The following is a 22,815-nucleotide window of genomic DNA, read 5'->3' as shown; positions in this document are numbered from 1 at the left end:
ATCATGATAGTTCTTGGTTCTCCGATCACCTCTATCTAGAATTAATGAAATTGCAAGATAAAATGCAACAACAGAACAATTCCAATTACTCATACCGTCGAGAATTTGCTTCAGAGGACTCATTGTAGGATAAATTCCAAAGGTCAGTCATTTCTAGACGAGAATATTTGTAGGCCTTCCATGCTAGTGGAGAAAGCCAATTCAGGGTCATAAAAGAGAAGAGGCCTGAATTATCAATTGGGTGTTTGTGTCTGAAAGAAAAATGTAAGTTTTAAGCAGGCATCATCTGTAAGTTTCATAGTTTTACAATACTAGTGTTTATGTAAATAAGCCACAGTAGGTAAATAAAGCTTTTTATTCGGGATTATTAATATCATGCATAATGTGCACAATATTATGCACATTTGTTTACAGTGTACTAATTATGTTTTATTAAACAATTATTAATAATCATATAAACTCAGACAACACACAAAATCATAACATACATAAATTGTACAAGGTAGTGAAAAGAAAAAAGATGGTGCAAAGACAAGAGCAAGACATTAGTGCAAACACAATTAGAAAACAAGTCCATAGTAGTGCAAGAGGTGTAGTGTTCCGTTGCTGAGGTGGGATTAATTCTGCTGAATTGAAGTAAGAACATTGACTATCAAACACAGTATTTTAAAATAAGCACTGACGTTATACCTAAAAGCTAATAATACAAACCAATCAAAATTATTTTATGCACCCTGTGTCAGTAACAAGATACCTCCACTGCCTGCTTCTTCATCTCCATTATAAAGTGTGAAAGGATTTCTTAATTTTGAGACTATTTGAACAGTCTCCTCCTGTACAGCTTTGACTCTTAACAGATTCTCCACACAACACTCTGGATTTCATTTATCCAGACTTCTCCGTGTTTCACTCATTAAGTTCATTTACACTGAAAGAACTATTGGATGCATCTCATCTTACGCAAGATCTATTTCAGTACCACAGTATCCATTCCCATCTCTGGGATATTATCCATTTGTAGTGGTATCATATGTAAATGCAAGCTACAAATGTTGAACTAAGGATATAGAAATCTGAAGAACTCTGTTGACATAAAATAAAAGCAGACATTCTCTGGGGTAGGGAATAATTGGTCTTTCCAGAGTGTATCAAATTACCAATAAAAATGACAAAATTTCTTTAATTTTTCACATTTATGCTACCATCAATAGTTGTTGAATCAATTACATTTTGTTTTGTGATAAATCTGGGGCAGAGTAGGAAGCGCATTTTTGGCAGAGTAGGAAGCTACATAACCACTGATTGCAGTGGCCCTCTTCAGAATTACTGTACAATGATTTTAGCCATTAATGGGCAGAAGATTATCAAGATTTTGCATAAAAAGCTAAATAAAATTACATATGCTAAAAGCATATATTGAAAACACAGTGCATTATGGAGCATCTGTGGTAAATAAATAGTTAGCAGCCAGAAAGTGGGAAAAGGGAGAGAACAAATTAATTTTATGTGGCAGAAAAGGAGAAGGAAGAATTGATAGGACAAAGGGAATATCATTGGTAAGCAAAGACCAGAGTTGCCATTATGATGTTATAGACAATATTATAAGAAAATAACTGCAGATGCTGGTACAAATCAAAGGTATTTATTCACAAAATGCTGGAGTAACTCAGCAGGTCAGGCAGCATCTCGGGAGAGAAGGAATGGGTGACGTTTCGGGTCGAGACCCTTCTTCAGACTGATGTCAGGGGAACGGGGCAAAGGAAGGATATAGGTGGAGACAGGAAGATAGAGGGAGATCTGGGAAGGAGGAGGGGAAGAGAGGGACAGAGGAACTATCTAAAGTTGGAGAAGTCGATGTTCATACCACTGGGCTGCAAGCTGCCCAGGCGAAATATGAGGTGCTGTTCCTCCAATTTCCGGTGTTAGCCACTGAGTTAGGAGAAGTTAGAGAGAGAAAATAAACCTATGAAATGAAGAGAGAATATAAACAAATAACAAAAACATTGAAGATTTTCAGGCTTTGGGACTTGCCCAGCAGATCAGGCTGTGCTAATGGTGAAAAAGAATTGCTCCCTGTGTAAATAACAAGTTGACTTGCAGCATGAATCGTGTGACAAAGATAAAGGAAGTGAGTTAACTGAGTTGTAAAATCCACTTTTGAGTCCTAAAACCTGCAACATGCCCAGAAACAAGAGGTGCTGTTCTGCAATCTTACGTTATGCCTCAATGTAACAGCACATGATGACACAAGTAGATAGGTCAAAGTAGCAGGGGCTTTGGGTCAAATGCAAATGCTCCACATCTTATCGTTATCTTCTTCTTCTTCTTCTTCTGACCTCATGCCTTGCCCCAGATCCAAACCCCAGCCAGGTCTTACATAGAAACATAGAAAATTGGCCCTTCTAGCCAGTACCATCATTCATTGTGATCATGGCTGATCATCTACAATCAGTAATCTGTGCCTGCCTTCTCCCCATATCCCTTGATTCCACTAGCCCCTAGAGCTCTATCTATCTCTCTTTTAAATTCATCCAGTGAATTGGCCTCCATTGCCTTTTGTGGCAGAGAATTCCAAAAGTTCACAACTCTCTCAGTTTTAAATGGCCTCCCCTTTGTTCTTAGACTGTGGCCCCTGGTTCTGGACTCCCCCAACACTGAGAACATTTTTCCTGCATCCAGCTTGTCCAGTTCTTTTATAATTTTATACATCCCTCTTAGATCCCCTCTCATCCTTCTAAACTCCAGTGAATACAAGCCCAGCCTTTCCAATCTTTCCTCATATGACAGTCCCTCCATACCAGGGATTAACCTCGTGAACCTATGCTGCACTGCCTCAATAGCAAGGACATCCTTCCTCAAATTAGGAGATCAAAACTGCACACAATACTCCAGATGTGGTCTCACCAGGGCCCTATACAACTGCCGAAGGACCTCTGTTCCTATACTCAAATCCTCTCGTTATGAAGGCCAAAATGCCATTAGCTTTCTTTGCTGCCTGCTGTACCTGCACGCTTACTTTCAATGACTGGTATACAGGGACACCAAGGTCCCATTGCACCTCCCCTTTACCTAATCTGACACCATTGAGATAATAATCTGCCTCCTTGTTTTTGCCGCCAAAGTGGATAACCTCACATTTATCTACATTATACTGCATCTGCCATGCATCTGCCCACTCACTTAACCTGTCCAAGTCACCCTGCAACCTCCTAACATCCTCGTCGCAGTTCACACTGCCACCTAGCTTTGTGTCATCTGCAAACCTGCTTGTGTTACTTCTAATTCCATCATCCAAAATGCACCCCCCCCCCAACCCTTTGGCCCCCCACCCTCTCTAATTCTGAGTTGTCCTCAGAGGAGGCCTTACCTTCTTACCCCTGTGCCCAGACCACAACAACTTCCAGACCAGTTATGATGTCAACCTTTTCATCCGCCACCTCCATGCCTATTTCTTAGATGACCCTTCTTACATCACCAGCACTCCATTTCCTCTTGGCCACAGCCTTCAGGCTTTTTAACCCCTCTTGATCTTTTCATTTCCAACAGCCAATGCAACATCAGTGTTGCCCTTTCACCAACACTCTCATCAGCCTGGCAGAATTTGTTCTTACCCAGAAACAACTCTCCTTCTGATTCCTCTCATTTCCTACAAATCCTTGGTGTTGTCATAGACCTCACAAGGGACCTGCTATGTCTGCCTTTTCATTGGCTATGCTGAACAGTCCTTGTTCCAAACCTCCTCTGGTCTAGCTCCCCAACTCTTTCTCCGTTACATTGTGGACTGCATTGGTGCTGCTTCCTGCATTTTATAAATTTTATCAGTTTTATTACCTTCGCAAATTCCATCACACTCTTAGACCAATTATCTTGGACCAATTCCAATCTTTCTCTCCCTTTTCTGGATCTGTCTATCTCCACCTCAGGAGATAAACCATCCACTGATTCCCACAGATACCTAGACTACACCTCTTGCCACCCTGTCTCTTGGGAAAATGCTATCCTTTTCTCCCATCTCCACAATATCTGCTCTCAATATGAGACACTGAAATATCCTATTTTTTTTAGAAAACATGGCTTGCTCTCTACAATGTTTGATGAAACCCATTCTTGCATTTTGTTTGTTTCCTGGACTTCTATGCTCACCCATCACCCTCCAAACAGAATAGACACAGCGTCCCCCTAATCCTCAACTTTCATTCTACCAGCCCTCCCCACCTGCCCTTCCCTGGCTACTGGTACTTTCTCTTACAACCACAAGAGATGCAAAACTTGTTTTAACACCTCCTCTCTCACCACCATCCAGGGCCCTAAACAACCCCACGTCAGGCAAAAACACGTTCTTCCAAATTTGTCTATTGCATTTCGTTCTCCCGATGTGGCCTCCTCTATATGGGTGAGACCAAGCGCAAACTGGTCGATTGGTTTGCAGCTTAGGAGCGTTTTCCTCAGATCAGTAAAATGCATTTGGTGCTCCTGTTGTGGCTTCCTCTTTGGTGGCAAGCCCGAGCACAGACTAGCCAATCTGTTCGCAGCTTAAGAGCTTTTTTTAAAAAAGTATTTGTTATTCCATCATTTCAATAGACAATAGACAATAGACAATAGGTGCAGGAGTAGGCCAATCAGCCCTTCGAGCCAGCACCGCCATTCAATGCGATCATGGCTGATCACTCTCAATCAGTACCCCGTTCCTGCCTTCTCCCCATACCCCCTCACTCCGCTATCCTTAAGAGCTCTATCCAGCTCTCTCTTGAAAGCATCCAACGAACTGGCCTCCACTGCCTTCTGAGGCAGAGAATTCCACACCTTCACCACTCTCTGACTGAAAAAGTTCTTCCTCATCTCCGTTCTAAATGGCCTACCCCTTATTCTTAAACTGTGGCCCCTTGTTCTGGACTCCCCCAACATTGGGAACATGTTTCCTGCCTCTAATGTGTCCAATCCCCTAATTATCTTATATGTTTCAATAAGATCCCCCCTCATCCTTTCAAGATTTCAAGATCAATTTATTGTCACATGTACCAATTAAGGTACAGTGAAATTTTGATTCTGGCCTATCTCAATTACTTACTTCTGTGTAGTCCGAAAAGGTTTGAATAGGTGGAGACTTTGATGGTACTTTCCCTTACACCCTTTTCCTTCATCCTCTTCCCCCAGCATCTTGGAGCTGGCACAACTGCTGAAGTTGAAACCTTCTTCTCGACATTCTTCCTCGGGTGCATTTGGGTAAAACTCCTGATTCTAATAAGAGAAATACAATTGTACAATCATCATAAATATATCTGAAAACTGAATGATATTTCAGGTTTGATATTTAATGATATTTAATCTGGCAATTAAGTCAAACTTGAGTCTGAATCAATAAGTTCATAAATTCGGTCCATCAAGTCTACTCCGCTATTCAATCATGGCTAATCTATCGATTTATTCACAAAATGCTGGAGTAACTCAGCAGGTCAGGCAGCATCTCAGGAGAGAATGAATGGGTGATGTTTCGGGTCGAGACCCTTCTTCATCAGTCTGAAGAAGGGTCTCGACCCGAAACGTCACCCATTCATTCTCTCCTGAGATGCTGCCTGACCTGCTGAGTTACTCCAGCATTTTGTGAATAAATCGATTTGTACCAGCATCTGCAGTTATTTTCTTATATGGCTAATCTATCTTCCCCTTTCTCCTTCCTTCTCCCCATAACCCCAGACAACCTTACTAATCAAGAATCTGATTATCTCTGTCTTAAAAATATCCATTGAAGGCCTCCACAGCGTTCTGTGGCAATGAATTCCACAGATTCATCACCTTCTGACTAAAGAAATTCCTCCTCATCTCCTTCCTAAAGGACCATCCTTTTATTCTGAGGCGATGACCACTGGTTCTAGACTCTCCCAAATTAGTGGAAACATCTACTCCACATCCACTCTAGCCTGGCCTTTCACTATTCGGTAAGTTTCAATGATGTCCCCCCTCATCCTAAACTCCAGCGAGTAGAGGCCCAGTGCCATCAAATGCTCTTCATATATTAACCCACTCATTCTTGGGATCATTCTCGTAAACCTCCCCTGGACCCTCTCCAGTGCCAGCACATCCTTCCTCAGATAAGGAGCCCAAAATTGCTCATAATACTCCGAATATGGCCTGACCTGCACCTTATAAAGACTCAGCATTACATCCCTTTTTTGAGATTCTAGTCCTCTCAAAATAAATGCTAAAGTTAAAAGAATTCAGCACCAAAGAATTTGTCAGATTAAAGGACAAAATTGAAACTTTTACAGTCATAGAGTCATACAGCACAGAAACAGGTCCTCGGCCTAACCTGCCTATTCCAACCAAAATGCCTCGCCTTCAATAGTCCCACCTTCCCAAGTTTGGCCCATATCCTTCTAAATCCTTCCTATCCATGTACCTATCCAAATGACTATTAAATAGTTATAGCACCTGCCTTAACTAACTACTCTGGCAGCTCATTCCATATACCTACCACCCACTGTGTGAAAAAGTTGTCTCAGGCACCTATTAAATCTTTACCCTCTCGCTTTAAACCTATGTCCTCTGGTTCTTGATTCCCTTATTCCGAGAAAAAAACTATTTGCATTCACCCCATCTATTCCCCTCATGATTTTACACATCTCTAGAATATCTCTCTAACTCCTATGCTCCAAGGAGCAAAGTCCCAACCACTCGCTGTAACTCAGGCTAAGTTCTGGCAACATCCTTGTAAATCTTTTCTGCACTGTTTCCAGATTAATAATATCCTTCTCATAGCAGAGTGATCAAAACCGAACATAATACTCCAAATGTGGCCTCATCAATGTCTTGTAAAATAACAGACCAATTTCCACTAAAATAATCCTCAACGCTGGTGCCTCACAGGGACGTGTTCTTAGCCCCCTTCTATACTCCTTATACACTCGTGACTATGCAGCCAAATACCAATCCAACTCAATTTACAAATTCACAGATGATATCACGGTAGTGCGGCGGATGTCAAATAAAGATGAGACGGTGCACAGGAAACATAGAAAATAGGTGCAGGAGTAGGCCATTCGGCCCTTCGAGTCTCCACCCAGGAAGGAGATTAAGAACCTCGTAACCTAGTGCCAAGACACCAACCTCTCCCTCAATGTCAGCAAGACAAAGAACATCGTGATCGACTTCAGTGAACAAAGTGGCACACAGACCCCAGTATATCCCATGTGGAGAAAACCATGAGAATCGTGGAATGGGGCAGTCAATAGAAGTGTCTTAAGGACAGTCAGTATTATGGTCGAGGAGGTGCTGAAGGTGGAAACGTGTATGAAGGTAGCCAAATTTCCTATACCTGATCAGATATCCATGGAAGCTATGGGGAGTCAGGGAGGAAATTGCAGGTGCCCTGGCTGAGAGTTATGAGTCATCATTAACTAAGGGGCCTGACTCGAGGGCCTCAGCTATTGTATAAGATCAGGAGATGAATAGATCAGGTAAATGCACAGTCTTTTACCCAGAGTCGGGGAATCAAAAACCAGATGGTTTAAGGTAAGGGGGCCATTGGAGAGTGAGCAGGGCCGTTGAGAGGGAAGCCGTTGGAGAGTGAGAGGAGCCGTTAGAGAACGAGGGACCATCGAGAGCGAGGAGGGCTGTTGGAGAGCGAGGGGCTTGTTGGAGAGCAAAGGGACTATTGAGAGCGATGAGGGCTGCTGGAGAGTGAGGGGATCATCAGAGCATAAGGAGAGCCATCAGAGTGCAAGGAGGGCTGCCGAGAATGGAGGCGATCTGGCGGGAGGGGGAGGGGCGGGTACTGACAACGAAGGGGGACCCAGCAAGGGGATGGGGGACTGCTGCCATATGCAAGCTGTAGTTTGGTGAGCATTTGTGTAACTTTATTGGCCACGTGGCAACACTTGTGCAGTGCCTGGGTGAAGTCTGCTCCATGATTTTACCAGGTTGTATGCAAAACAAAGCATTTCACTGCATCTAGGTGCATGTGACAACAAAGTATCATTGAATCATTGGGAGGCTGAGAGGGGACCTGACAGTTGATATTATAAAAGGCATAGTTAGGGTAGCCAAAATCTTATTCCCTTGGCAGCGGTATAAAAAAAAGAGGGCATTGATTTAAGGTTAAAGGAAAGAGTTTTCGAGGATCTGAAAGGGGTAGGATTTTGAAAAGTGTAAATGGGTTGATATCCAAAATGTGCTACCAGAGGAAGTGGTGGAAACAGATACAATTACTGCCTTAAAAAGGCATTTGGACAGACAATTACATTGGTAAGGCATAGTCATTAACAACGCAGTCCAAATATGGGCAAATGGGATTGATGCAGGTGAGCAAAAAGATTAGCATGAACATGGTGGGCCAAAGGGTCTGCTCCTGTGCTGTGTTATTCTATGACATCAATAATAATTATCTATTTAATACTGAAATCAAATTATGTCCAGTGCTGAAGTCTTATGAACTATAACTGTACAGAAACATACAGTGAAATTGTTGAAACATGGTTTCTGAAATTACAAGATTATTTAAAGTGACTGAGATATCATTTCTGTGTTATTAATAAACTACTTATCTGAACTTACAGCTGTGGGATCAGAACTAAAACAAGCCTCGGCCTTTTCCATGTAAAAACTAAATGGTAGTAGAAACAGATCTGTCTCCACATCTGTTTTCTTATGCTTCCACAATGTAATCAGAATCAACTGGAACTGTAGACATTGTTCCCTGTCGTTTTGTCATTGGCACCAATGCTATTCACTTTGCAACAATCACAGTCCTAGTAGAAAGGACACAAAAAATACAAGCAAGTATAGATCACAATGCAATATGCAATTGGCGAAGGGAGGATCTAAAATGGCAAATGTTGTAAATTGGAAGTAAAAACAGAAATTGCTGTAAATACTCTGCAGATCAGACAGCATAAGTGGAGAGAGAAACAGTTAATGTCTCAGCCAGTGACTTCAAAATAATTAGGATTATAGATAATAAAGTGGGTTTTAAGTTATAGTCAACTAACAGAGAAACAGGCTCTTCAGCCCAATTCATCTAAGATGCCCATCTAAGCGTGTCCCACCTGCCTGTGTTTGGCTACACCTTTTCTATCCTTGTACCTATCCTAATGTCTTTTAAGCTGGTATAGTACCTGCCTCAGCTATCTCCTCTGACAGCTCGTTCCATATGCCTTTGAGTGAAAAAGTTGCCCAAGGTTTCTATTAAATCATTCCCCTCTGACTTTAAACCTATGTCTCCTGGTTTTCGATTCCCCAACTTTGGGTAAATTACTCTGTGCATTCACCCTATCTAATCCCGTCGTGATGTTATACCCCTCAATAAGATCACCCCTCAGCCTCCTAAAGTGTCCAATCTCTCCCTTTAATTCCAGAAAAAGAGAGGTGTAGAGAAAAAAAGGATGAAAAAAGATTCCAATTTGAGACAATGTCTGTCCATTCCTTCAACATATGCTGCTTAACCTGCTGAGTTCCTCCAGCACTTTGTTTTTCACTTATTAGATGTAATCTTCTTTCAGCACAAACAAGCAAAAACAGGATTTACAGGACCCAATATCTAACAATAATGTTCTTCATACATTGAACAAATTGATGTATTTTATTGTGTGAATGTGACCGTTTGATGGGATTTAAGAACTCATGATGTGACATGAAAACAATGCAGAGATTATTGGCAAATGTATTTACAGTATTTAATGTGTAACATCAAATCCAATAACATTTAATTTTGGAATAATTTATTTGCATACAATTTAAGTGATTTTGTATTTATTGTAGCCATGGTTTCAGAATTAAGTAAGCATTAAATATTATTCTATGAACCAAAACATCATAGATAGTGGATTTTCAAAGGCTTGTTGATGGATTTTGAAAGATACTAAAACCTTGTCCTTGATATTAGGACGTTGGAAGGTAAAGATAGCAATTCTTATAAATTCCTAATTCCCAAACTAAAAAATTATAACTAATTTCATTTTTTCGCAATTTAATCCAGTAATCCACCATAGTAACACGGGGGCTTAATTTAATGGTTCGGAACTTGGTGGATGGAACAGTTTGAGACAAGCATCATGAATTGGACATTCAGGTTCATGTCATGAATATGCTTCAGGTTATAATATGTTAACAAATGCAGCTGTGTAAGGTTTACAAACTTTTTTGCCACACCAAACTTTATTTTCTTAAGGAAATCAAATTTGCTCTTTTCAACGCTATCAGAGGCATGGATGGCAAGAGCTGTACGAAAATAATGTCAAGATGAATAAACGTTATAAATAATCCACTCGCTACTGGAGTGAAACTCCACAGCCTTTCTGTCCCTCCAATGTTGAGTTTCATGTCAGGAATATAAATCAAGTCAGCAATAGGGACAATATAAAATGAATTACCAACATTTACAAACTGCAATGACATTTCGCTTTATTTATGGCAAAACTGCAATTCCATGACAAGCAATTGATTTTAATGTACAGGCTCACAGCAAGATTGGATTTTTCTCATTTTTGTCAAGTCTAAGTTTGGATTGAAGTAAGTTGTCCGCCATTTTTAAATACATTTTGAACTTATGCCAATAACTCTTTTTTTTTGCAACAAGCTAGGTTTTGTTTTCAAATTAATCACATGTATCATTAATTTTCCATAATGCTTTCAGCAACCTCTGGATAAATGACACAATGCATTAACTGTTCTTAATATACCTGTATCATGTATTAGTATCCCCATGCAGCCCGGTCCCCTACCTATATTACTATTTCAAAATCCTGTTTTATTAATGAGAAATGTATGTACTTAACAACATCAATTTAACTGCTGAATAGTTGAAAACATTTATTTCTTAGGGTTATTTGCAGTTGATTTTAAAACAAAATTGTTGGGTGTTCCGCGTTATGTAAAAATTCAGTTGTTTAAGGAGGCGACTGTTGGTCCTACCATTCACGTAAATTCCAGATTCTAAGTTTATCCGTTATCTACACATTTCTCGTAATTTGCGATGCAAATTGTTTTCGATTTGTAGTATGGGTGAAGGATGGGGGTGACGGACCTCGATAAGCCTGGCCTGACCTGCTCCACCATAGTTTACACATTAGAATGAAACAATGTTATACTAATGTTGTGGCTAACGAGGTTTAGGTGCACACCTTTTACCAGAAAAAACCCCAGCTGTATCATTGAATTCGTCATTGGCTATACCATCCCCGATTGGCTTTGCCTCCTCTGGGAATTTCTAATTAGAAATCCAGGAGCATGTGCAAAAGTATATTAATAGGAAAAGTGGTGCCGGTTAACATGAAATCGAAGTGCATGTTGCTTACCTCACGACTGCAGGGGATTCCGAAGCCAATAACTCCTACATTGAGTCATACTTTGAAATATTTCAAATTAATTGAAAATCTTTTGGACCTTACCTGTCTCTTTTACGATGACGCTTTTCATTAAACTTCTCGAGAGTGGAAATTCCTCAACTGTACAGATACCGGAGAAGAAAAACACCATCAATGTTCCTACTGTTTGTTCTTACTGAGTTCAAATTAATCACTCGAGTTCGCCAAATAGCACTAACCTAGAGTTTCAGCTTCACAAATGTAGAAAAGTAGCTGGCTCAATGGAATGAGGACCCAATGTTATGATACCGATTATGAAGGTCGGGGGATTTCATCTGGTCTAAGTGTCTCCGGACGGTTACACAAAGGACATATGCTGTACCTAATAGAGAGATTTGAGATTGTTGCGTCAGAAACAGCCCCGCCAGGGTCATACACTCGCTACTCAGTACCGGGTTTAAAAAAAGATCGGACCAATTTAAATACATGGTCAGCGTTGGGGAATGCATGGTCAGCTTAGGCGAATACAGTTAAAGTTATGGTTTTAAATCGCAACTATTGGTACTCGGAAACGTTACTCCTCAGATTTCGCAAAAGTGAACCAGATGGATTTTTCAATGACACAACTGCTTTCTCAGCGGTAAAGGCAAGAGCTGTCTCTCGGCATTTCCCCCTATTACAACAAATGTCGACATTGCTGACTTTTCTAGATTAGCACGGTGTATCTTGGCTGTTAATGCTTCGTCGGCGACGAGTGGTTTTAAATTTTGGACCCAGGCTATGAGCGTTTAATTATCAAACATAACCAGATCAAGTTGTAAGTGATTTTCTTTGCTGCTCTGCACTCTCAGAGATGTGATGTTTCAAGAAATTATCATTGCTGCGGTCCTGGGCCTCCAGCTCAGTTCCAACGAAGTTCAAGGTAAACTGGAAGTGCAGCATCTCATCTTTTGTAGAGTTCCATTATGGTCTTCTAGACTTAAACTGAGTTTAATAATTTAAGATAATCAACATTTTTTTTTAAACTTCAGATTTCTTGCATGTTCATTCTCTATTGAAATGGAATTGAGCAGAAATACATTTTTTTCTTCACATAAGTTGACCCATCTGTGGAATATTTCCAGCACTGAGTCTCTGCTTTGAACGTTAATCGCTGTTTGAGCCATAAAATCGTTCCCCATATAAGTGGTAAATGCACCAAAGATCCTGCTCGGTAATTTGATTGTAGCCAAATGCATTTAAGTTTGGGAGGGGGCTTTTTGGTTTCGACCATCATGACTGCCAATTTTTCATTTGGAAGAAGGCTATAAATATTTAGTACAATCAATCTAAAAATAAATCAATACCAATCGGATAATTTATGTAATCATTCTGAATTTTGCCCTTTTGAATAAAAGCATCTAACTTAATTTCTATCCTTCATGAAATGAGAAGCTGGAAATCTCTGCACTTGATTAAAACAATTACCCAAGACATTCCTATTAATTAATATTGCTGTTAAATGATTGTGTTTGTACATGCCATGTAATGTTTTGTTTATAATAGAACCTATTTGTCTAATGTTGAAAAATTAAGTTGATTGTTTCAGCCTTGCCTACCCTTTAATAGCTGTCATTTCAATAATATGCCCCCATGTAATTGATGAAGCAATTAGTAGTCCTGAATTTGTTGCATCACAAATTCATCAAAATAACTAATTTGCTATTTGCACTACATTACAATTGACAGGGAATGCTGCACTCGGATGTAGTTTTTCTTAATATAATCCATAACCACTACTAAAGATATTGGCCTAAATCAATATTTTACTGAAGATTCAAAATGTAACAACCATGACAAGGACATTTACAAAAGCATATGAAAATGAAATATTACTAACACCAATCTGCAGTAATTCAAAACAGTGACATTGCTATTGAAGCCAGCCTCTGCTGGCCTGGTAGAGGAATAATTTATACTCACAAATCCTCTGTGACTCAGAAGTGTGAATATATTTCCTAAGCATCTCGTCCTATTTTCTGAAATAAAATACAAAATGTACACACTTCTCCAGAGCATGTTATATGAATGAATGCTAGTTCGCAGATTTAGGATATTTGAAGATATAAATAAAGTATGCTCTTTAAACTGTTCAGTACATTAAGGCCACTTTAATTGTTACAAGGTTTGACAAGTACTTGTGTTTTGAGCAAATAGTAAAAGACCTTCTCTGAAACTATTTGAAGCCCCTTGACATAGCCAGATTTGTTTCCAATGATTTATGAGAGCATTGGTCCAATTTTATTTCTGAGGATGCGCCATTAATACAACCATATGCAGTTCTGGTCTCCATACCTAAAGACAGTAGACTTGCATTGATAGTCATTTATAGTAATTAGTTATTTCAGTTGATTGCTGGTATAAGAGAAAATACCAATGAAGAAATAGTCTCACTGAGGAACAGGTTTCTTAAATGGATTATTAGGGCAAATGCCATGAAGTTCTCTACATTTTCTCTTAAATGGAGAATCCAGCTCTCAGGGTCATGGTCACATAATAAGGGATAACCTATTTAAGATTGAAAAAGAGGAGAAATTGTTAGCATTGAGGGCTGAGGGTGCCCAGTCTTTCAGTATATTCAGGCATGATCTTGTTGAATGATGGAACAGTCTAGGGTCACATGGCTGATCTCCGCTTCTAGTTCTTGTGTTCCCAGCCGTGGCACTCCTGTGCAAGGTTACTTCAGCATGTAATCTGGATATGATCACAATATATAATTGCAATACATGAGTGGGGCATCAATGTGATTTTACTCCTCAAGTAGATATAAAAGATCAATGATCTTTTACAAAGAAAAACAGGAACATTTTACAATATCAACTAAAGTTCAACCAATATTATCAAACCGGATCTGGTTATTTATCCATTTTCTTTGCGTAACCTACCATGGTGTGTATCTTTTCCTTGCCATGTTTTATTAAATAACTTCAAAAGATATGAAGTGATTTGCAATTAACATTTAAAAATGTTTTTAAAAAAGTGAAAAAATAAATACATGGTTTGTATTAATTAAAAGTAAAGAATGATTAAAACTCACTAGGAATGTTTTCTAATACAGCGGTGTCTGGCTATTGGACCAGAGACAATAAGGAAGGAAGTACTCTTATTCTCTTTTCCATATCACAAATCCAAATATTATTCTTGAATGCGATTCATAACGCACACCAAGTCGTGAGATTGACATTACTTTCAAATATTGTTATTTTTTGCATAGATCCTCATTCAAAAAATTGTGTACAATGGAATATTACTGAATTTGTACTTGTCTTTTTGAAAATAAAGTTTAAAGTTGAAATAATTTTACATAATAATTTTATTTATTATTTCTTAAAATGTGACTTGCAGTAGTAATTCCAGTTTGCTGGGCAATAATAGATGGCACAAACACGTTTGTATTTCTTTATCATTTTTAATGAAGTAAAATGTTGCAGGATACCACCGGAATGTTTATTTGTCATATAAGGAAATAACAGAACAGATGCAGGAAGTTTGATCATATAATTAATTTTAAGGAGAGTTTTAAAGAAGGAATGAGTGCATCTGCCAATAAACTCGACTTGACTTGGGAGTTTGAGAGATTAGACGTTCTGGAGCTGAGATCCTTTGCGACTGTAGTCAGGGCCTTCAATAGAAGAATGATTAACATTAGGGGTGCTGAAATTGTCAGATTATAAGGAGTGATGATATTTTCAGGGTTGTAGGAATGGAGAAGCTGACGATATTGCCCTGAGGAACCTCTACAGCAAGTTTGAGTGACAGATCATTGTAAGGCACTTTTGTGGTACAAATATTACTTGTCCATGCCTCAAAGTCATCGAGAACTATCCTCATTTGCGGAGATGTTATGAATGGAATTGAATATTGCGCAATCATCAGTGAACATTTCCACTTTGACATTATCGTGGAAAGATGATCATCAATGGAACAGCCATAGATGGTTGATTCTGGTACACATGGTGTTTCATTCACTATCTGTCACAACAGAATTTGGCAGCTCTGAACTATAGAACATAGTCAGTGGCAGGCATTGAAATCTCATTTAGAGTGCATCACATGCTCTTGTTACCTTTAGTGTTTCTTCCATATGTTGTTCATTGAACCGTCAGCTGCAAGGGGTGGTAATCAAGTGGAAGTTCTCTTGCTCATGTTTGACCTGATGCTACAAGATCTCATGGGCTCTGCAGTCAAAGGTGTCTATTCAAAAGAGTTAGATATAGTTCTGAGGTCTAACAGAATCAAGGGATATGGGGAGAAAGCAGGAACAGGGTACAGATTTTGGATGTTAGCCATGATCATATTGAATGGCGGTGCTGGCTCAAAGGGCAGATTGGCCTACTCCTGCACCTATTTTCTATGTTTATTCCATTGCATTGCATTCCTTGGTGGGCCTGTTCAGCTGTTAGCATGATTCTGTGAACATGACTATTGTCAGGCTGTTGCAAAACTAGTTTGTGGTACTGTTATCTGAACTTAGACACCAGTCCCCAGATGTTTGAGAGGACTGCAAGGTTGACTGATCTGGGAGTGACTTTCCCTTCAGTCTGAGTCGATGCCAGATAGTCTATTCAGGCCTTTTCTTTCTCTAATTGGGCCATTCTTAGACAAAAAATATGAAAAATTGTGGAATATATTTCCTCTAATTCTGAAAGCATTACAGGTATATTGTTTTGTACTGTATATATGACTTGTATATGTTGAAATTTATCAAGTGAAATTTTTATGTTATGCTGACAATGTTTGTTTAGGGTCAGAGGTCAAATATGACGGGTCACATGTGTGACATGTGAGGTCACACACGTGACCAGTCATATTTGACTTCTGACCGTAAACAAACATTGTCAGCATAACATAAACATTTCGCTTGATAAACTTCGACATATACAAGTCATATATACAGTACAAAACAATATGCCTGTTATGCTTTTGGAATTAAAAGAGATGTATTCCACAATTTTTCATATTTTTGGTGACTCACATGACTAAGAATGGCCCAATTAAATGTTACAGCTCTACGACTTGCTGGTTGCCTCAGAGGGAATTTAGAGTTTGAGAGTCTGGGGTCACATCTGGATAAGCATTGTAGATTTCTTCGCCCACAGATAGTGAACAAGATAGGTGTTTACGACTGTTCCGATATATAGAGAACCTTTGTTTTCACGTAACCTCCACAATAATATTCCGAACATTAATCATGTCATGTGTCATCATACAAATTCTAAAAAAAAAGGAAAATACAAACTTAATTGATTACGTTGATTGTGGCATTCAAAGGACAGAATCTGGTCTTATTTCAAGCCTATCACTAAACTTCAAACTTTTTAAACATAAGTTTACAAAAAGTTGAGGGAAGAACCAGAATTCAAACCGCTTGAGTCCTGGTTTTACTTGACACATCATTACCACACCAAGCTGTATTAATCATCGTAATCATTTCATGAGGTTCAGATATCTTGGTTTGAATGGATGTCATTTCCATTTTGTAGACACTGGGATGCGGGCAGATAGCCAAAGAAACATGTTTTAAAAAACCACGTCATTTCGCTCCTTTGATTGCAGAATAGACAATAAATTGCTTTAAATGGGTCAATCCTCACCTGCGAGGAAAGAAAACAATGATAGACTCAAAATGCTGGAATAACTCAGCGGGACGGGCAGCTTCTCTGGACAGAAGGAATGGGTGATGGTTTGAGTCGAGACCCTTCAGACTGAGTCCGGGGAGAGGGAGGCTAGAGATATGGAAGGGTATGGGGAAAAAAAACCAAAGTGAAATTTGATTTCCTCTTTCTTTCCCACATTGCCTCCTTAGCACAGACTGGAACGGCCTCGTATATGTATTCCCCCAAATGATCTAAGACAATAAAAAAAACATTGCCAAGCATGAACATGGCTCAACATGACGAACATCAACCAAACAGGAACCATTCGTTCCAACGCTGCGTTCACCGAAAATTTGTCCGGGTGGATAAACGTTCCGCCTCGCAACCGTCTCCACGGCAACCAGATTTCCCGCCGGCCGGCCGGCCGCCGCCGTGGAAGCTGGCGCGCGTGCGCGGACTGGTCGGCTCAGCTACGACTCTCTCCGCCCCGCGGCTCCGTCACGTGACCGCCAGCGGCCCATCTTTGCTCGACGTTCAGCTGCATGGAAACGCGGAACAGTCGATCAGATCGGCAGCCGTCGTTTGGTGAACGGTGAGTGCTTTCAGAGTTAAATCAACGGTCGCGATCGTGACAATGTGTGCGGTTTGAGTCTCCTTTATGTTATTGCAACCTGTGCACTTTGGATGCTTTCTTTTTTTAAATTGTAGCCAACGGCGAGCTTCTCGTTTTGACCGTCGAATGTGTAGCTGCTGCACGGAATTGTCCCGCACGCGTTTCCTTCTCTCTGTTCTTCATCTAACAAGTTGCCATTTAATTGATTTGTGTCCATATATCGTGCATGGACGCGATGTCAGGCGCCTCCTGGCGGGATTGTAGGTTTGTAGATAGCTGGACCGGCAGATCACAGGTTTCCTGAAACAGCGTTACTCTGTGGGTTTGTACGCTGGTTGGGTTTTTGGAAGTGTGTTACATTTTTGTTCAACAATCTTGAGTTGAGCTTTAATTCGCCAATTGCACCATGGCAGTTAGCAGTGAAATTTTAAAAATGCTTCCAAAATCCGTAGAGACAGGAAAATCACAGCTCGCCGACCTTTCAGTAAAGCTACAAGTGGACGTAGTAGCTCTCGGCTTTTTGTGCCCTTTTGCAATAGTCATTGTAACTTGAAGGAAACAATGATAATATTCCCAAACCTAAGAGAGAATCCTAAAAACTGAAATGAGAAGGGACCTAGGAGATGTTAATTTTTGACTTTGATATTCTTTAATTCCGTTTATACTTTATGGTGAATTATATGAATTATCAAATAATTGCTTGCGTTATTACTCATTCGTGTCGGAGTTGTAGAATCTGATCTCGTCAACCTTTTACGTATTCGTAATTTCTTCATAATCAAAAGTAAATGGAACGTTCGAGACCAGGTCATTTTGCACACTCCAAACCTTATTCGCAATGTGAGATTATACAAACATAAACTTTGGTTGCCAAGATCAGAACATTGAAATTGGTGTTTTGACAATTCGAAAGAGAAATCCACAAATGGTCTATAGTGATATTCAAATTTCACGTACAGATTTTGGAAAAACCATTGACCTTGCTGTGTATTGGATTTCATTGGCATTCTTGAAATAGATTAATTTTTTTATCATTTTGCATCAAATAGATTATAAGTGAGCAATGTGCTATCTCTGTCTAAGGATCTTGATTTCAGAGATTTTAACATTTTATTCTCAGATTGCTGCCAAAATGTTATGCAGCTGGGTTTTTTTAATCAAGGGGGAGTTTGGTGTCATCCTTTTGCTACATTAAAAGAGAAGGTCGTCCCCATTCTGTTTCTTTTTCCTCGTGTCATTCAAACAAAAGTAGAACTTGATGTGGGCATGTTACCTAAATGCATCGTGCAATAACATGGCATTATTGGCATTCAATGCTGTCCTTGAAGAAAGCTGTCTACACTGTCTGTGGTGTGGACTTCCTCTTTCTCAGTGAATGCTGTCATTCAGCCTATGTCAATATTCTCCAGTATCCAGTGGTGGTGATGTTACTCTGCTGGCCGAGTATCAATCACATTAAATAATTTTCAGGTAGAAACACAGGAATAAAAGAACACTTTCTTGCACTCATTTTAATGTTTTATAAAAAACCCATGATTGGAGCATTGAAAGAATTTAAAGCAATTGGTATGTTAAACTTTCTTTTGCCTTTTAAAACTCTGTTATTTTTAAGTGTTTGTGATAGAACTTTAATCTGCATTCATAAAATTTGAATTTTGGCCAAAACAATGAACATTGGGCTCGTTAGTACACTTCAACTAGAGGAGCAATGGGCTTAAGAAGAAGAGTATACTTTAAATATCACTTGCTGATGATACAACAAAGTGTAACAGTTTCAAGGTTTGCTGTTGTGCAAATAGTTTAAATGCTGGGGCTGTCCATCAATTCTTGTTTATATTCTGATTCGTGTGTATATTATGTACATGGCAAAAATATATATTAAATACACACTGTGCAATGCTTAGTAACAATTTAAACTGAGGAACTCATTGTGGGTCACATTTTTAACTAGGAGCAATGGGCATGGGAATTTTTCCAATGACTTACCAAAGTTCTACAAGTGCACTATAGAAAGCATCCTATTGGGATGCATCAGAGCCTGGTACTGCAATCGCTCTGCCCAAAATGGCAAAATTACAGTGCTGTGGACGCTGCCCAGTCACTTAAGCAAACCGTCTTGTGCCCAATCAGTTATGCAAACAGCTGCCCAGCTCCCTGGTCATTCCATCTTCTCCCCTCGGGTAAGAGATTTAAAAGCTTGAAAGCATGTACCACTACATTCAACAACAGCTTCTTTCCCATTGTTATCAGACTCTTGAATGGACCTCTCATAAGTTGAGGATGTATTCCCATTTTTCCCAATCAACCTCATTGCAGCCCTTGCACAGTTTTTATCTACACTTTCTGTGTGGCTGAAACGCTACATCATATTTCCTTTTTTGTTGCACAATCTGTTGCACTCATAATTTATTTGTACTTGTGTGGTATGCTTTACCTCGATAGCATGGACAACATGATGTGCGATGGCAAGGACTTCAACCCAACTGTCACCTTTGGGCATGGACATGAATTCGGAGCAGGCGATGACCATTTGTTCCTTCAGGCCCACTCCACTGTTCAATAAAATCATAGTTGCTCTAATTTCAACTTCAGTTCTTTATTTCACCAACAATATTTCATCCTATTCCTCCTCTGCCTGAAAAACTTTGCAGAAGAAAATTTCAAAGGTTCGCCTGCAGAGAGTGATTTTTTTGTCTTATCTTAGGAGATGAGGAAAAACTTTTTCAGTCAGAGAGTTGTAAATCTGTGGAATTCTCTGCTTCAGAAGGCAGTGGACGCCGATTCTCTGGGTGCTTTCAAGAGAGCTAGATAGAGCTCTTAGACTAGTAGTCTGGGGGTATGGGGAGAAGGCAGGAACGGGGTACTGATTGTGAATGATCAGCCATGATCGCATTGAATGGCGGTGCTTGCTCGAAGGGCCGAATGGCCTACTCCTGCACCAATTGTCTATTGTCTATTTTAAAGTGAGCAATATGTTTTTAAACAGTAACCCCTAATTTCCACATTCTCCCACAAGTGGAAATAACCTCTTCATATCCACCCTGTCAGATCTCCTCAAAGATTATGGATGTTTCAATTAAGTATCCTCTCACCCTTCTAAACTTTAACAGATACAAGCCCCAGCATCCATTTTGGTAGACCATTTTTATTTCTCTCTGCCTTTTGTCTGTGAGCGATGGAGACTCTAACTGAGGCATGGTAAATTGGTGTCAGCTTTGATAAAACGGAGAATATAACGTTTTTAAAACTGCACTGCTGAGTCTGGAACTATCCATATTAAAAGTTCTGCCACTGATTCTTCAAAAATTCAGGCATGTGGCGACAACAAAGCTCTGGTGTCAGGACAATAGCCTCCTCTTGAATGTCAAAAAAACTAAGGAGCTGATTGTGGACTTTAGAAGGGCTCATCATCCAAGGACGTACACGCCACTGGAAATAAATGGGTCTCCTGTGGATCGGGTGAGCAGCTTTAACTACCTGGGAGTCCACATCAAAGAGGATCTGACATGGACAACACACGTTGCTGCACTGGTGGGTAAGGCAAGGCAGCGCCTTTACCACCTTAGACAGCTGAGCATATTCAGAGTGTCTCTGAGGATCCTTCAATGCTTCTACTCTGGGGCTGCAGAGAGCATTCTGTCCGGCAACATCACAGTCTGGTTTGGGAACAGCTCTGCCCAGGACAGGAAGGCCCTGCAGAGAGTAGTGCATTCGGCAGAACGCACCATGGGAACTACACTTGCCCCCCTGCAGGACCTATACATCAGGAGGTGCAGATCAAGAGCAAGCAAGATTATGAGGGACCCCTACCACCCCAGCAACGGACTGTTCCAACTGCTACGGTCAGGCAAACGCCTCCGCTGTCATGCTGTGAAAACGGAGAGGATGAGACAGAGTTTCTTCCCACAGGCCATCAGGACTGTTAACTATTATAACTCCAGGGACTAAATTTTCTTTTCTGTATTAATTTAAATTTATATGCTGTAATTGTAATTTTATTTGTACAATCTGCAGGCATTGCCATTTTCATTTCACTGTACATCGTATATGTGTATGTGACAAATAAACTTGACTTGACTTGAGTTGACTTGGTAATGCCGCCAAGGTCCCTTGGTCTTCTGGCAAAGTAATTTGCCACCTTGCAGTTTCTCAGCCAACATAAACATCAACAGTCTGATGAAGAGACTCGACCCGAAATGTCGGCTATTCCTCTTCTCAAGAGATGCTGCCTGACCTGCTGAGTTACTCCAGCATCTATCTTCGGTGTAAACCAGCATCTACAGTTCCTTCTTGCACACTAAATATCAACTCTGTTAATACTTAGTGGTGAAGCAACCAAGCTATTTGACAATGAACTAACTGCGATTCCTCTTGTTTGAAAAAGGATTTGGAGAAGTGATGGATGTGTAAATAGGAAAAATAGAGTGTGATGAGAACTGCAGGTCTGGGGAAAATTTCAAAATATTGCTATTTTGCTTAAGGTTCTGTTTTTAAAAATAATTACAATTGCATCTTTTATCACATTTTAGCAATTGTTTGGCATATGTTGTAAGTACCTTAAATAAGTATATTTATTATAATTTTCCTTAACTTGTGGACGGAAGTATGATTAAATAGCTGGGAAATGATGATGGCACCTTTTAGGTTTCCACATATAGGTCTGCACTGTTTGTATGTCCACCACCAATCCCTACTGTGCACTCTAATAATAATAAATTTGGAATACATTATTGGGATAGAAGTAGACTATTTGGCTCTTTAACCCAGTAATGCTGTCGTGTCTAATCATGACTGATCTGTACCTCAACCTTCCATGTGTGTGTTCTTTGCTGGGGGGGGGGGTTGCATCTTGAATGGGCTAGGTACTTTTAATTTCCGGATAATGTGTTTTTGCTTCACTATTAGTATTATTGACTTTGCTGAAAAATAAAGTACAATTCATTTGTTAGCTGATGCCATGTAAGATAGTGATCAACATGGAGGGTACAGAATTTACACAAAAATGTAGAAACTTTGTGAATGGGAAGAAAGTAGTACATAAGCTCAATGTACAAAGATGTGAGATTATTTATTTTAAACGGATGACTAGAAAAAAGGTTGTCGAATAAAACGGTACTGAACTAGTAAATATGAATCTTGGTGTGTTGGTTCTTAAGCAGAAGGTGATCTCGTAGGAGCAACCAAGAACACACATGTTGAGCTGGCTTTCATTTCAAAGAAGTTGTGTTTTTGTGAGGTTGCTCTTCGATATCTTTTATAGGTTTTGGTC

At 39.8% G+C, this 22,815-nt stretch overlaps 2 protein-coding genes across 4 annotated transcripts in view; one reads left to right on the top strand and one right to left on the bottom strand.

Moving 5' to 3' along the window:
- Positions 1–8,592, bottom strand: part of LOC144600383 (ATP-binding cassette sub-family C member 5-like) — a 92,988-nt gene extending 84,396 nt beyond the window's left edge. The window contains exons 1-3 of the mRNA XM_078411964.1: positions 8,551–8,592; positions 5,069–5,232; positions 96–251 (exon numbers count right to left, since the gene is read on the bottom strand). Coding sequence (XP_078268090.1) covers positions 96–251; positions 5,069–5,232; positions 8,551–8,592 — 362 coding nt within the window. The remainder of the gene's footprint in view (positions 1–95; positions 252–5,068; positions 5,233–8,550) is intronic.
- Positions 8,593–17,423: 8,831 nt separating this feature from the next.
- The window catches only part of LOC144600602 (ecto-NOX disulfide-thiol exchanger 2-like), a 155,560-nt gene continuing 150,168 nt past the window's right edge, over positions 17,424–22,815 (top strand). For 2 of the 3 annotated variants that reach the window (XM_078412382.1, XM_078412379.1), the window contains exon 1: positions 17,424–17,525. The gene's annotated coding sequence lies outside the window, so the exon portion shown is untranslated. The remainder of the gene's footprint in view (positions 17,526–22,815) is intronic. The other variant, XM_078412380.1, reaches the window with a different exon arrangement.

Source organism: Rhinoraja longicauda, chromosome 15, assembly GCF_053455715.1.
Source record: "Rhinoraja longicauda isolate Sanriku21f chromosome 15, sRhiLon1.1, whole genome shotgun sequence".
NCBI lineage: Eukaryota > Metazoa > Chordata > Chondrichthyes > Rajiformes > Arhynchobatidae > Rhinoraja > Rhinoraja longicauda.
Note: the sequence above shows the minus strand (reverse complement) of the source record. Positions and strands in the feature narration are given on the sequence as shown.